This window comes from Lissotriton vulgaris, chromosome 10 (genome assembly GCF_964263255.1).
Source record: "Lissotriton vulgaris chromosome 10, aLisVul1.2, whole genome shotgun sequence".
Lineage (NCBI taxonomy): Eukaryota > Metazoa > Chordata > Amphibia > Caudata > Salamandridae > Lissotriton > Lissotriton vulgaris.
The window spans coordinates 1,118,000,581-1,118,016,099 of record NC_141698.1 but is presented as its reverse complement, the minus strand read 5'-3'; the positions used below and the strand labels follow the sequence as shown (position 1 = coordinate 1,118,016,099).

Genomic DNA, 15,519 nt, shown 5'->3' with positions numbered 1-15,519 from the left:
AGCAGCACAGGTATCTGTGTTGCCTTACTCTGTGTCAAAGAGGCCTTCCTTGGGCGGCTCTGTAAGTTTAATCCTGGGAATGCACGAGGAGAAATAACTTTATTTCGCCCTATTTTTTTCCTCTTTCTTTGGGTGCTACTTTCTGCAGCACATATAGGAGAAAAATTCCTCCAATTATTATTTTTTGTGTGGGAAGGTGTCCCTTCCTGCACAAAAACAATAGTTACTACAATTCAGGCACCCGCACTGGGAAACATTGTTTACAACGCGGGGATTACATCGCAATGCTATTACATCACGGTTTTCACAACGCAAGTCGTTACAACGACTTGCGCTGGATGGCGCTCTGGGACAAGGAATAGTATAAGTTATTATCCAACACCTTCCCTACTGTATGTAGGCTGGAGTTGGAATAGTAAATTATACTACAGGGCCCTCCAACGCAAGTCGCTGTAATGACTTGCGTTGTAAAAATCTTAATGTAATGTACTGCGATGTAAATGTATGCGTTGTAACATCATGCATTCCCTTGCACCATGGTGCAAGGGTGCCTGCATTGACGGTAGTCAGCCAATTATGCGCCAGCGCAGTGAGAAAGCACAGGAATGCACCATATCTCAGCGATATGACCCATTCCTGCTGTTTACTTTTGATGCATAGTAGCGCTGCAAAGTGACTTGTTGCTTTGCCATGCTTTAAAAACTAGTACATAAGCCCCTTAGAGTTTTGAAGGGCAGCCGAACTTCGATTTATTGTGATCACCCTCTGATACAGACTGTGAATGAGGCAACACTTACTTTTCCATTTGTTTATTATTGTCCTTTCACATTAACATGTTTCTGACCTTTTTTCCAAGTTTGTTCCCAAATCAGACAGGAGCCATTACCTGTTTAAAGGCAGGGTGCCAGGGAATGGCGCGGTCATCAATGATGAACTGTTCTTCCCCAGAAGGGTTTATTTGGAAGCTTCCCACTTTGATCCTTGTAGCATTAAAGCGGTTGTAGAAAATCCAACTGGAAATGTCAAAGCGCGTGGGAGGGTCCCCTCGATCATCAAAGTAGATTTCATCACCAGAGGAAGTTTTAAAATGAAGATTCTGCATGTAATGATGTAACTGGAAGAAGACAGAGAGATTGAAAGAGGACACAGCAAATAACCATAAGCCGCAATAATTCCTACAGCAGTGGGCTGCTACTTATCGACATACCATTTTTGCAGAAGAAGCTTTGAATAAAGCACATTTGGTGGGTCAGAGGCCAAAAAGGGTCTACCTCAATGCAGCTCAGGACAACTGCAGTTGTCCAGGTGTATTTCTGCAGCAGACGATGCAGTGCAGAGCTGCAGCCATGCCAGACTGAGGCAGTGAATGTGCTCTAGTAATAACAAGATGGCTGCAGTGGTAGAGACCACACTGCGCCTGTTGAAGGGGCATTGGATGCGGGTACTCAGCAGACGCGTGCAATTGAAGTGAGAGGTGTCGCAGGAGTTGGTCATGCCATGATGGCAATAACTGGAGTCATTCAGTGGACAGTGCCAGGATCGGTGTGGCAGGACTTGGTACAAAGGGGCAGATTTACTTAGGGTTTACGTTCCCCTTGTGTCATGCAAGGTGATGCAAGGGAATGCAAGGCAGTGCAAGACCTGGAATGGGATTTACTGTGCCACACAGAGCCACCTGACATGGCTTTTTGTGGCTTAGTAAATCCAGAGTAACAAACAGCATCCCCTATCACTGGCTTGCAGTACCCAGGTTGTGAAAATATTTCAAAGGTGGAGCATGGGTTTTCCGAAGCTTCCACCCATGGATACTGATGCAAACCCTCATGTAAAGCTCTCTGACACCCGATGTCTCAGGTCTAGTTCATGCTACATAAAACTCACAAAAAAACAAACAGAGTTAATCAAAAACAGTGAACTGGGGTTGCATCAAAATGACACGCCTTTCCAAGTGAGATGTAATGAGGCAAAATAACTTTATTTCTCATCCTTATTTCCTTGTTCAATGTGTACTGCATTCTGTGGCACACATAGAAGGAGGAAAATTCCTTATAGGATTGAATTAATCCTCTTAACACAGGTCCCCTTGCAGAATGGTGCGAGGGAGCCTAGTTTGGTGCTAGGCAGTACAGAGTGCAGCAGCGCAGGGCGTGAGCAGAAATGCAGCATATCTTAGTAGATATGGCTCTGTCCCTGACATGCATCATACATTAACCCCAGTACAGAGATCTGGGCCTAAATCCATCGTTTTTTTGCTCACCATGCCATTCCAGTTTGAACTTAGCCATATGCAAATCAGTCTTGACCCTGTGCCCCATGGGATCAGTCCAGCCTGACCTGCCAAGCCAGGTCCTCCCTGGACTGGAAACAAGCATCCTAGGACTTCATGGGAAAGGGTCACAGAGACCAAGACCTCGCTGGCCGCACTAAAGGCTGTTGAAAAGGCCCTTCGGGGTCAAGGGGACCACTTAATGAAAGACAATGTGATGATGATGTCCAAGCTGTTAGACTACCAGGGCTCCTCCAGAAGGAACAATATTTGAGTGGTGGGGTCCTTGAGTGGGCAAAAGGGCCAAGTGTTGAACACTTCCTGGAGGACTTTATAATACACACTTTGAATCCCAAAGCCCTCTCCAAGTTTTTTTCAGTGGTACATGACTATAGAGCCCCAACATTACCACCCAGCCCTGTAGACCCACACCGAACCATTATTGCACACATTTTAATAATTGAGATAGGGATGCAATCCTAAGTCCCCAAGAAACTTACAATGTTAAAATGCCATCATACATTTTTTTACAGACTTTAAGCTAAAAGTACATCACTTTTGATGGAGCTTCAATGTTATGTAAAAGGTGCTGAGAGTGAAAGACCCTTAATATATGATGTTTTTTCCCTGAAGATACGAGACCTGACATGTTGTGACTCCTGAGAAGGGAAAGCCCATGTGAAGCATTTGATGAAGTGATAGCAACACTGGGATTGGAGACTATGGACTTTTCTAGTGCTGTTGATTTCAGTAAGACCTTCGAGACTACTGAACTGAGAGATGCCTTCCTACATCATAGTAGCATCATAGTAGGTAGGCACATTGCCTGGACTCTTCTGGACCTCACTCCTGCTGTGCGAAGCCCCAGAAATGACATGGAAATATAATGGTATTCTTGGGGGTGAGAAAGGACAAAAAATTACCAGGGACCTCACACAGCAACCTGCTCGCTCTACACTTTCTTGGAGTAACAGGAGCTCTGAATTGTTGGGGAGGTTGGTAGTTTCAAGTCTGCCACACAGGGTTGCAGGGAGGGGGGAATTTACCAGAGGGAAAGTTTGATTATGTTTTAATCTTATTTTTCACATCCACTGGGAAGAAACCCTAAAGTAACTATAACTTGTGTCCCCACCATGCACAGTATTATCAACAATGATGTCATTTCAGATGTGATAAAGGGTGGTATAAATGTAGTCAATGAATATGTCATGACTGATTTAATATGCAAGGGTCAAAGCAGTCCCACTCTGTGACTCTGGGCAATAGCTTGCTTAATCTCCACAACGGCCCCAGCAGCGCTTGGATGCCTGGCTTCACCTTGGGGGTGCCCAGGAGTGGGCACTTCACAGGAAAGCCAGGAAGGGTTCCACAGCGGTATGAATACAGCACTACGAGACCTCAGGGTAGAAGGCGCTATATAAATACAAACACCTGCTCCACTCATCCTTGCCCTCCATAACCTAAGACCTCTTTCCACTCATTTAGCTCTGTGTGGCCGATGCTCTGCCATTGCCCTGCACAGTTAGCTTTCTGCCAGTACCCACTTCCTCCCTGCATTCTGTTGTCCCAGTCCATGCATCTGCCTCCTCCCCCCTATCCTGCACAATCCGATGTGCTGCCACTGTCTTCTAGTCAGCTTGATATTCCTGCCCACTCCTCCTACCCTCCACTGCCTTAGGCTATGCTCTTATCATAACGCGAGGCTCCTTGGATGACTAGAGGTAAGGAGAGCCCTGACTGGATCCAATCGTTCCTCACCGGAAGAAGCCAGAGAATCACACTACCACACTTCCTCTCCGATCCTACGAAAATCAGCTGCGGAGCCCCACAGGGATCATCACTGAGCCCGACCCTCTTCAATATATACATGGTCCCACTCACAGCCATTGTCCGAAAATATGGCCTCAGCATCGTATCCTACGCCGACGACACCCAGCTCATCCTCTCCCTCACCCGAGACCCCACCACTGCCAAACTCAACTTCCAGAAAGGAATGCAAGACGTCGCAGACTGGATGACCTACAGCTGTCTGAAACTCAACGCCGAGAATACAGAAGTCTTCATCCTTGGAACCACCCCTTCAGCATGCGACAACATTTGGTGGCCGACAGCCCTCGGGAACCCACCCACCCCCTCAGACCACGCAAAGAACCTGGGTATCATCCTCAACTCCTCACTCACCATGAACTGACAGGTCAACGGCGTCACATCTAGCTGCTTCAACACCCTCTGCATACTCTGTGAGACCTTCAAATGGATCCCCCCGAGTCAAGGAAGACCGTCACCCACACACTCATCACCAGCAGACTGGACTATGGAAATGCACTCTACACAGGCATCAACAAGTCCCTACTCCGCTAACTCCAGACCATACAGAGCACCGTAGCCAGACTCATCCCCTGCTTCCCCGGCAAGAACACATCAGCCAACACCTACAAAGACTCCACTGGCTCCTCATGGAGAAAAGAGTCACTTTCAAAATCCTCACCAACACCTAGAAATGGCGACACAACAACGGACCTGAATACCTCAATGACAGAATCAATTTCCACATACCCAAATGAAACCTCCAATCCTCCAACCTCGCACTGGCAAAAACCCTGCGCATCCACAGTGCCGGAGCAGGCGGAAGATCCTTCTCCCACATTGCAGCCAAGACATGGAACGAGTTACCGGCAGACATCAGATGCGCACCCTCCATGAACACCTTCAGAATAACTCTCAAGACCTGGATCTTCGGCTACACAGACCAGCGGATACCCCCCCCAGTGCCTTGAGACCCACATGAGTGAGTAGCATGCTTACGATTCCCCTGATTGATGGATTGATTGATTGATCATTGCACTCCTGCTTAGCCTACCTTTCTTCCCCCTGCCCTCTGAAGTCTATGTGCATGCCCCTGCTCCCGCCATTTTGCCCACTAAGTTCCATGGATCTGCCACTGCACCTCCTGTCTACTCTGAGTTCTCTGTTCAGCTGCTACTGTCCCTCCTCCCTGCCCAGCATTGGCAGACGGCTGTCACCTATCCCTGACCCCTCCACCCTCCCTTCCGTTGACCGAGTTCCATGACCCTATCCGCTTCCTTCTGTCTTCCACAGTCCATTTTGTTGCCACTCCCTTCTGCCCTCCATGCTCATTTTTGCTACAACTGCACCTCCTGCCTGCCCAGCTTTGTGTTTTGTAAAGCCCCTGCTCCATTCTCCTGCCCTCACTTGTCTGTTCCCAGCCCGTACCTCTCTCTTCTTCCCTCCATGCTCCTTTGTGCTTGACCTTGCCCCCTCCCTCTTGCCCTCTATGGCTGTTTTGCTGCCATTAATCCTCCTGCTTGCAATGGATGGTCTTTTGTGCTGTCACTGCCCCGCCCACCTGCCTTGTGTAGCCAGCTTGCTGCCCTTGACCCCTCCCACCTTCCTTATGTTGTCTGTGTGCATGCGATTAACCCCTTCGCTGCTAGGCCTCCCCGCCCCCGTGCTAAGCCTTTTTGTGGCTATTTGGGGTAGTTTGCGCTTGGGCCCTTGAAACTTTTTGTACACATAAGGTATCAACACCAAATGTGCGTCTTTTTCTTCCAACATCATGCAGATTTTAAATGTCCCCATGTTTGTTGATTTTTAAGCGTGGGAGAATTTTGCGAATTCGCGGTTCGCAAATTTGCTTATTCACGAATTCGCAATCCGCAAAATCCGCGAACCCCCGCAAATTTGCAGATTTTTTCTTTTTTTTGTGTTCGCAAGGGTTTCTGCCAGTTCGCGAGGGTTTTGACCAGTTCGCAAACGGGAACTTACTTTTCGGGTCGCGTATATGTTGTTTCTACGTCCGGTTCATCACAGCACCCTCTGTTTCACCACTGCCACCCTCTGGTTCACCCATGCCACCCACTGGTACATCACTGCCACCCTCTGGTTCATCACTGTAGATTATGGGGAGAAAAGCACACCTGCCCTGCTTCAACTGACATGAATTAATTTGGGGTTGATTTATGTGTCACTGAGTCTGGCGCCTGCTTCCTATGTGTAATTGCTTTCTGTTGCAGTGCAATTTTTTTTCACAGGACCTTTGTGGCCTACTTGTAGCTATTCTCTGAGCCTGCTGTGAGGGTCAGATCAGGGTCATAGAATAGTTGCAAGTAGGCAACTGAACTATGGAGGGGGCCCTCAGGAAGCACTACAGGGAATGGTTACTAATGATGAGGTTGAACTTTTGCACCTGCTGAGTGCTTTCATCAAAAATCGTTTTTCTGCAATTTGGCGGGGCGCGAATTTGCGTGAGATCGAATTCGTAAGCCGCAAATTTGTGCAAATATGCGATTTGTTTTTTTGCGGCGTGTTAGTTTGCGTGGTTTTGTGCGTTTTAGCAAGCCGCTGGTAGCGCAACGAGGCAAAGTTACCCTCGCGGTCGTACATGGGAGCAGCCATCTTGTTTGCGTGACGTATTTCCGTTTCCGGGCGCTATGTGTAATCTCGCAAAGTGTGCGGCTCGCTAGTACAAGTTCGCGTGTGATCGCGAGGAAAATCTCACGCAAACTTACCCACGCGGTCGTGAACGGGCGCGGCCATCTTGTTTTTCATTCATTAATATGGTTCTGGGCATGCTTTCTGTATCCTCTGTCAATATCTGCCATCCTTTGCTTGTTTGAAGTTTTTTTTAATCTATTTTACTTATTATCTATCCCTCTATTTTTCTAGCTCTATATTTTTGTGTTTTCTGCTACTTTTGGTTAATTTTAAACTACTTTTTTAAACTCTTTTCTTTTCTTCTTCCCTATTCTATTTCTTATTTATTATTTACCTTCCTTTCTGCCCAGTGCATGGTAAAGGGAGCCGGGAAGCAGCCTGTGAAGGGGAAGGGTCCCGCACCCTGTGCCCAGCTCCCGTGCGGGCGTTTGAGGGGGGAGCAGGTCACAGCCCGGGAGATCTTTAGCGCGGAGGAGGTGGCCACACTAGTTTTTTATGTCCAGCGCCGCCTCGCCAGGACCATCATGGCAGGCGGCAAGATCGCGAGCGGCTACGGGATCCGGGAGCGCCGGAAGCGGTGGGAGAAGGTGTGCCGGGCCATGTACCAACACTCTCGGGGCCGGCGCACCTACAACCAGGTCACCCACCGTTGGACGGATCTCCTGGACCGGGAACGCGACTTGATCGACCTGCTCGGCCTCGAGATCCCCGGGCTTGGTGAGTAGTAGTAGCTATTTCTTCACTACTCTGTTCTCTCCTGCTCTGTGTGTTATTATATTGCAATTTTTTGTTTTTTACCAAGAGCAATAATGCTGCTGATTACATTGTAGGTAGATTATATTTCAAAATCTTCTGTGCATTTCAGGTGCACTGCTCTCCTTCTCAGTAGCGTTGCTACTATGCTTATTTGTTTTTGATTTTGTGTTCATTTCATTGGCCTAAGAAATTATGTATGAGTGTAGTTTAAAGAACTGCGTAATGCTAGACACTAAGGGTCAGATTTTTAATTACCGGCGCATCCCTGCAAAGTAGCAGGGATGCGCCAATAATTGTGCGCCACGCCACCACCACCACCCATGGTGCGCCGTATTTACAATGCGGCGCACCATGGGCCCAAAACATCACCGAAGCGTTACGCATCTGTGCCATAAAGGCGGCGCATTGCTGGAGTTGCGTCGCAACGATGGCGCAGCTCCAGCAATGCTCTGGGGTGCCCTATCACCCCAATGCTGCGTCAAGACATACGTCTGCTTCAAGCAGGCGCAGGGTTTGGGTCACGCATCATTGTCCTAAAAGTGACTGATTGAAATCTTGTAGATTTCCCTCAGCCACTTGTAGGATGCGTTCCTGCGCAGGAACGCCTTCCCTTGCGCCGGAACGCCCCCTGATGGCGCAGGGCTTTACAACGTGATGCATCTCCCATATGCGTCACGTAACACATTGTTAATATACGCCGCACCATGGCGCCTCTTTTGTAATGCCGCTGCGTCACAAAAGTCACGCAACAATGGAGCAAAAGAGCCGTAAGGGGCTTATAAATCTGCCCCTACAGACTCAAGTCCAGTCCTTCCTTTGTACACCTTGCAATAAGAAGAAATAGTGGTGGTGGATTGATAGTTGGAGTATTTTAATGACTGGTTATTGTAGTAGTAAACTTTTTAGTGTTGTCGCTGATCTGCAATCTCGATGGAGTTTGTCTGTCACTTCACGTGCTGCGGACTGCTGCCTGCCAGACCTAGGCGAACCTTTTTAGTAGTTTGTTTAGTGAGTTACATAACTTTCCAAGTCGACGGTCCGCAAATCAAGCAATACTAATATCGTAGTAGACCACATGAGATAGGGCAATATATCCCGTGGAAAAGTTGTCTATTTGCTATTTCGCCAAAATATTTTGTTATTGTTCTTTTGAAATGTTTGATTTGGTTGACAAATATCATCATGTTTTCGGGTCTTTCTTTCTTTCATGTTGTACATCAGCTCCCCCCAGGGGCAAGAGGACATTGGAGGAGGCTGCTGCTGCTGCTGAACAATGCCAGGATCGGTCAGGCGAGGGCTCCTTTGCTGGCCCCGGTAAGTTTTAATTTTAATCTAGAGTACCTATTTTTTCCTAGCATTCCTCATTCGATTTTTTCTAAATCGTCTTTGATCTTCTTGTAGACTGTATCTAAATTCTTATCCTGCCTCGACTATGACTCCCTGTGGTATTACTAGATTATTCCTATAAGTCTGTCTGTGTAGCTAACTAAGATTGCACATTTGGCAAAAGGAGTAAAACAAAACTCCCATTCTAGTCAGCAATAGCTCTATGCACTGAGTGCAGTCCTCTGGTATTGTCCATAATGTCTTTTCAAGTCTTCTAAATGTTTATGCTTTGACAATTACCAACAATAAAAAGGTGAATGACCACCCAGAAAGAATAAGATACTACTTTACTTTTGGTTTGGATAGGAGGACAATCCATACTACTACTGTTGCAGGGACAAATCTGCACAAACAGAACTATGGACACTAAATAGTGCATTGTTTATCAATTATAATAGGCACAGGTAGACTTTCCACATACCTCAGTGATATCAGTCTTTGAAGAACCCCCAATCTCCTTACTGACTAGAAAGTGTGGCAGAGTCATTTAGCTCCCGAATTCATTGATGATTGATCCCCAATGATGATTATCCAACGCAGGACAAGAGTACGGAGTCAGAGTCCAGAAGTGTCAGAGGCACGGACTCATGCTTGCAAATTGCAAAACCTTTTACTCATTCACTCTTGACCAAAAACCACAGAGTCTATTTAAGTTTTAAAGCTTTATTAAAAGTAAAAATATTTATTAAAATCAAGCTTGTCATAAAACATAAACGGTTGATTAAAAATGGAAAAGTGCTTATAGTGATTTATTTCACACATTTATTGTGGGCGAGCCGAGCCCTCACCTGGTTTGAACTCTAATTTTTCTTTTTGGTGCTGAATCGTTGGTCCCTCTGTCCTAGTGGTGATGATGATGATTTGTTCTTAGAAGTGAAGCTTCTGTCTGTTATGAGAAAAATGGTGCGTGTTAAAAAGCAAGCATTCATCAGTTGTGCCAAAAAGTGCAGCAAGACAACACCCTTCCCTGGAAAAAGGGACATTTTTACTTTAGAGTAGACAGTCACAAATTATTAGATTGGTTTCTGTATTCACATTTCTTCATTCCTAGACAAAATGTTAGTGAGTGGTGTATGTCTATGACATCTAACATTCTTAAATGTACTATGTAAGTGGATCATCTGGTGCTGGGCCCAGCGCGGAGGTGGAGGAGGAGACTTCAGGGGAGGAGGCGGTGCAAGTGCCGGAGGAAACAGCTGTGCGGGTTGCCACGGTAGTGGCGGGCAGTGGTAAGCTCTTATATTCCTTACTTATTGAGATTGCAGACTGCATAGTGTGCTCCCCATGAGAAAATGTAAGGTTTGTCCAGATGAGAGACATGAAGAAGAATGACTGACATATAGTTTGAATGGATGGATGCCTGAATCATGGTACTATCTGACTCTGATAGCATTTGTGTATCTAGAGAGAGTAGACGGTCACTGGATGAACTAAGTGTTACTTTGAAGAGCATGTAACATCGCACCCGCACGTCCGTCCCAGCGTAGGAAAGGCAAGGAAAAGAAGTTGTAATTTTGTCCGAATACTACCATGAATAGTAGCAGTAGTTTGTATTGCAAGCACAGCATATATCCGCCTATTACGATGGCCACTCACTATCTCTGTTAATAAGTTTAGTAGAACTCGGTCATTCATGTGTGGATGTATCACTGTTCACTCAATAAAAAGCAAAGCACCTAAAGTCATCCCATATGTAAGCAAATACATACCATGTGCAGTGATAGATAATCAGATTATTTATCTTCTTCATTTTCCTTTTCTAGTATTCATTGGCACTGTAGGGTGAAAGTTAAATTAATTAAGCAGTAGCCCCTGTAACAGAGTATTCTCAGTGCCACCCGTAATAGAAAAGTAAGAGCATCACCACCTGCATGTGCTGGACTGGTACAGTAATGCAAGTCTGTCTCACTCATCATGGCGGGCGTCTGTTTTTCTCGGGTGCAAGTTGACTGCGCTGGCATTATGACGGCTTGCAGAAGTTAACGTACCAATTTTGCTAAACAAGAGAGAAGAAGAAGAATAAGACTGGTGTACTGTCATAGTCGACTCTAATGGAGTGAGTCCATAGTGCTCGTAGAATTGATTCCTTAAACTCCCACTAATGTTAGAGTAAGGATGAAGAAGTGGGAGGTTAGATAGATACTGGCCACAATAGTTATGTACTACGCTTGCAAGTTGCTAGTTCTACTGTGACTCAACTTTCTGCTGAATCATTTTGTGTTAATCTTAAAGAGCATTGGTTACAGACTATGTCTTTCTTTCTTCATATAGATGCTCCTTCCAAACCAACACGGAAGGAGCTGGCTAAAAGGGCCCGGCAACGGAGGCTGGAGGCCACTGTCGCCGAATATCGGTGGCTGGTGGCCCAGGAGGAGGAGGACATGCAGACTAGTACGTCAACAACATCCACTGCAACACCTGCATCCTCCTCCGCGCTCCCTGGGTCAGCCAGTCAGCACAGCAGGTCTCCAGCGGTACGGAGCCGGGGTACCACAGCCACCCGCCACCGCCGAGCAGCAAAGAAATCAGCTGCCCCCCACAGCAGTTACAAAAAAAGGATGCACCGCCTTTCCCTGAGGGTTTCCTACCTCGAGCAGGAGCTCCTCAACACCAAAACCCTGCTCGAGACCCTCCGCAAGGAGTATGCCGACCTGGCCCGAAAAGTCAACAGCAGCCAGCAGTAGGAGGACACTGTCCCTTGCCCCTTTTTTAAAGACTTCTGGGGGGTGGGAATTGGGAGTTGGGTTTTCTACTTTTTTGGACTTAGTTTTCAGGGACATTCGTTGGGGTTCGGGAGGGGGGGTGGGTTGGGTCTTGCGGGAGAATATTTATGTTAGGGATATATAAATATACTTTAAAATTTATCTTAGCATACGTGTTTTTTACTGCTTTTGAGGCTGGTGGGTGGGGGTTTAACAGTACAGAAACTTAAGTGGCATCTTGAGTCAAGTTGTGTAAGTACTAATGGCCCAAATGTTTTCAAAACTAAGTGCCTCTCACAGAGTAAGTGAATTCAATAGTCCTAGGACCGTCAGTCTCCCATCTCTCCTAATACTCCATTATACTACCTCCCCACAAATGCTTATTTTACCTGTAATTTGTGTTAGGAAATAGGGCTAGGCACAGGGCTGGCTGCACGCGAAATGGCAATTAAGGTTGGCAATCCTGGGTGGATGAATTGTCATCATTGCGGTGGTACTTGTGGTGTTACACAGTGGCAGTTGCAGCATCTGAAAAAAAAGAAAATGAAACCTTGTTTGTCCTTACCGTAGCATTAGAACGGTACGATAGAGAATATAGCAGGTGACAGTACACTAGAACAGTGCCACAATGTAGCCTAACAAATGGTAAAGTATTGAAAGTATAACTAGTACTTGCGTTGAATTTCTTTGACATTGGCTACTACTACAAGAAATAGTACCGAAGGTGAAGGACACAGCAGCGTAATAATTTGCCACGTCTAGGAGGAGGATGTTATTGATGACCAATCAAGTTGATGGCGCACATGAAAATCTGCTTACATTTGCCAATAGTGACTGAGTGTCAAGCTGATTAAGAATAGAATATATCCTCGGATTCCTTCACCAGCCTGTTGCTATGACCTTATCCTCCCCAGCAAGTGTGTGGAATTATTGCTGAAACATGTTATCTTAAGTTCCGCAAAGGAGTGAAAACCTGGCTGTTCTCTCTGTAACCTGTTCCTTACACTCCCGTTTGCCCTCTTTTACTTCTGTTCTCCTAGCGCCGGGAAACCCACGGGTAGCTGCGCGCTCTAAAAAATCAGATATAATAATAATTTAGTCACACATCAATCAAAACCACACAGCCCGGGGGAAGAGGGTTAGGGTTTGGAAAATGGATGGGAATGGGGGATTTTGGGAAAGTTTTGTTGAGAGAAGAAAAAAAAAGCACAGCATGGACAAACAATAATTGAAGATAAAGAAATCTTTGGGTACAAAGCTAACCATAAATCTTTTCAGTGACATAAAGGAAGTGCATGCACTACTGCATGCATGGTTACTGAAAAGTAAGTAGTACTTTCGATAACCGTAAATGAAAGAATGCGACAGTACAGGGCTGCAGTAATAATTTAGTTTTTTCACTTGCCTATCTCTGCACTCAGAGAAACACTTCTTACATTAAATTAGGTTTAAAAAATAGCCGAAGTAAAACCTATAGAATGGCTGTAGGGATCAATTTAGAAGCAGAGATCAAAGAAATGCAGAGTCACACTCATAGAAGTTCACAGCAATAACATTACTTAAAAGATAATTAGAAAAGAACGGATACTGTATCTGTATGTTGTTGTAGTTGTCCTGTTGAATTTGGTAAGTTGCATGCATCAAACCATTCCTCTTATTAGCGGGACTCCTCCATTCCAGCTGACGCTCCGTCCATCAATGTTGGTGACCAGAAGACAACCTGTCCACTGCCTGCCTGGCGGATGCTGAATTGCGGCTCGCTAATGTGAAGCCTGACTTCATCCTTTTTTTCCAATTGCACAGACTGAAACCCGGCCTGTAATTATTGATGGAAAAACAGGAAGTGATATTAGAACACCACTGACAAATAAATATAAGGTATGTACGCTGTGTAGTGCAAAAAGTCACACTTTGAGTTTCCTAATAGACAGTACAATATTTTTGAAAGTGCGTACTCTGTCTGAGTCTCCTTTTGAAGGATAAATAAGTATGGGCGAATTAATTTAGCGGATCTTTCCCCTCAAGCTAGGTGTACTGTAAACTGTGTTTTAGAACAAAATTAGACCTTCCCAGCAGTGCTCCCAGACCCTTACTAAACCCAGTCGCAAAAATGTAGAAGACCCCAATCAGATCTCAAAAAACAAGGTCTAGTGGAAAAATGGTGACAAAACGTACTTTGAAAGTCAAGTAGGCCCAAATCCCCCCTTACCCACCGTGGATTGTATTCAAACCACTTGCAAGCAAGCAAAAGTATCCATACCCAGCATCGCTCCAAGACTCGCAAACCCCCCACAAACAGCCCCCGCCCAAACGTATGCAATACAATACTGCTAACCCTAACGAGCCCTAAGTTAAGAATAGTTGCAAACGCTTTCTTTAACTAGGCCAAATCCCCCCTTTCCAACTATGGATTTTCTTAAAATCACTTGCAACCAAGATTGCACATTCCCACGAGTGCTCTAAGACCCCAGAACTCAGTTGCAAAAATCTAGAACACCCCGAAACACATGCAATCCTGCTGCTAGTGCTAACGCTAACGAACCCTACGTTACAAAAAGTGCCAAAAGGCTTTTCAGCATGGATTTTCTCCAAACCACTTTTATCCCGTATTAGAACTTCCCAGCAATGCCCCAAGACCCGCCAACCCACCCGCAAAAAAGCACAACACCCCCAAACAGGCAAAAAGCAAAAATGGAAAATCTCATACTTACAATATTTTTCGGCCTTCTTTCAATTCTGTCCAAACGCGCTGTGCAGCTAGGCCCTAACTCCCCTTTTCCACCATGGATTTCCTGAAAAACAAATGCAATCCACATTAGACTGTGCCAGCAGTGCTACCAGACCCCAAAACCCACCCACAACAACCTAAAAGCCCGCCAAACAGCACCCCAAAGATAGGCAAGTGAACAAAAGCGCAAAATCTTTTTCTGCTCCGATTTTCTCCAAACCACTTTTTTCCGGTATTAGACCTTCCCAGCAATGGCCCCAGAGCCGTCAACCCAGGCGAAAACTAGTAGAAGACCCCCATACCGCCAAAAAGCTAAACTACAAAAATGGGGACTTAGTAATTTTCAGGCACATTTCCAAAATTACTCCACGCGCACTCTGCAGCTAGGCCCTAACTCCCCTTTGCCACCATGGATTTGCTTCAAACCACTTGCAACCAAGATTACACATTCCCACCTGTGCTGTAAGACCCCAGAACCCAGTTGCAAAAATCTAGAACACCCCCAAAAACATGGAATACTGCTGCTAGGGCTGACCCTATCGAACCCTAAGTTACAAAAAGTGTCAAAAGGCTTTTCAGCATGGATTTTCTCCAAACCACTTTTATCCGGTATTAGACCTTCCCAGTAATGCCCCAAGACCCGCCAACCCACCCGCAAAAAAGCACAACACCCCCAAACAGGCAAAAAGCAAAAATGGAAAATCTCATACTTACAATATTTTTCGGCCTTCTTTCAATTCTGTCCAAACGCGCTGTGCAGCTAGGCCATAACTTCCATTTTCCACCATGGATTTCCTGAAAAACAAATGCAATCATAATTAGACTGTGCCAGCAGTGCTCCCAGACCCCAAAACCCACCCACAAACACCCGGAACCCCCCCAAACAGCACCTCAAAGACAAGCAAGTCAGCAAAAACGCAAAACAAATTTCGCCTCCGATTTTGTCCAAACCACTTTTATCCGGTATAAGACCTTCCCAGCAATGGCCCCAGAGCCGTCAACCCATGCGAAAACTAGTAGAAGACCCCCAAACAGCCAAAAAGCAAAACTACAAAAATGGGGACCTAGTAATTTTCAGGCAAATTTCCAAAATCACTCCACGCGCGCTCTGCAGCTAGGCCCTAACTCCCCTTTGCCACCATGGATTTGCTTCAAACCACTTGCAATCAAAAGTATCCATACCCAGCATTGCTCCAAGACCCCGAAACCCACCCACAAACACCAGG

The 15,519-nt window shown here is 45.9% G+C and overlaps 1 protein-coding gene across 3 annotated transcripts in view; it reads right to left on the bottom strand.

Annotated features, from left to right (window-relative positions):
- The window catches only part of LOC147689419 (vomeronasal type-2 receptor 26-like), a 583,477-nt gene that overhangs the window by 151,095 nt on the left and 416,863 nt on the right, over positions 1-15,519 (bottom strand). The window contains exon 2 of one of the 3 annotated variants that reach the window (XM_086940099.1): positions 887-1,114. The exons of 1 other annotated variant lie outside the window; for it this stretch is intronic. In XM_086940099.1, the coding sequence (XP_086796225.1) occupies positions 887-1,114 (228 nt within the window). Of the gene's footprint in view, positions 1-874; positions 1,115-15,519 lie in introns of those variants that run through there. One more of the 3 variants, XM_086940098.1, reaches the window with a different exon arrangement.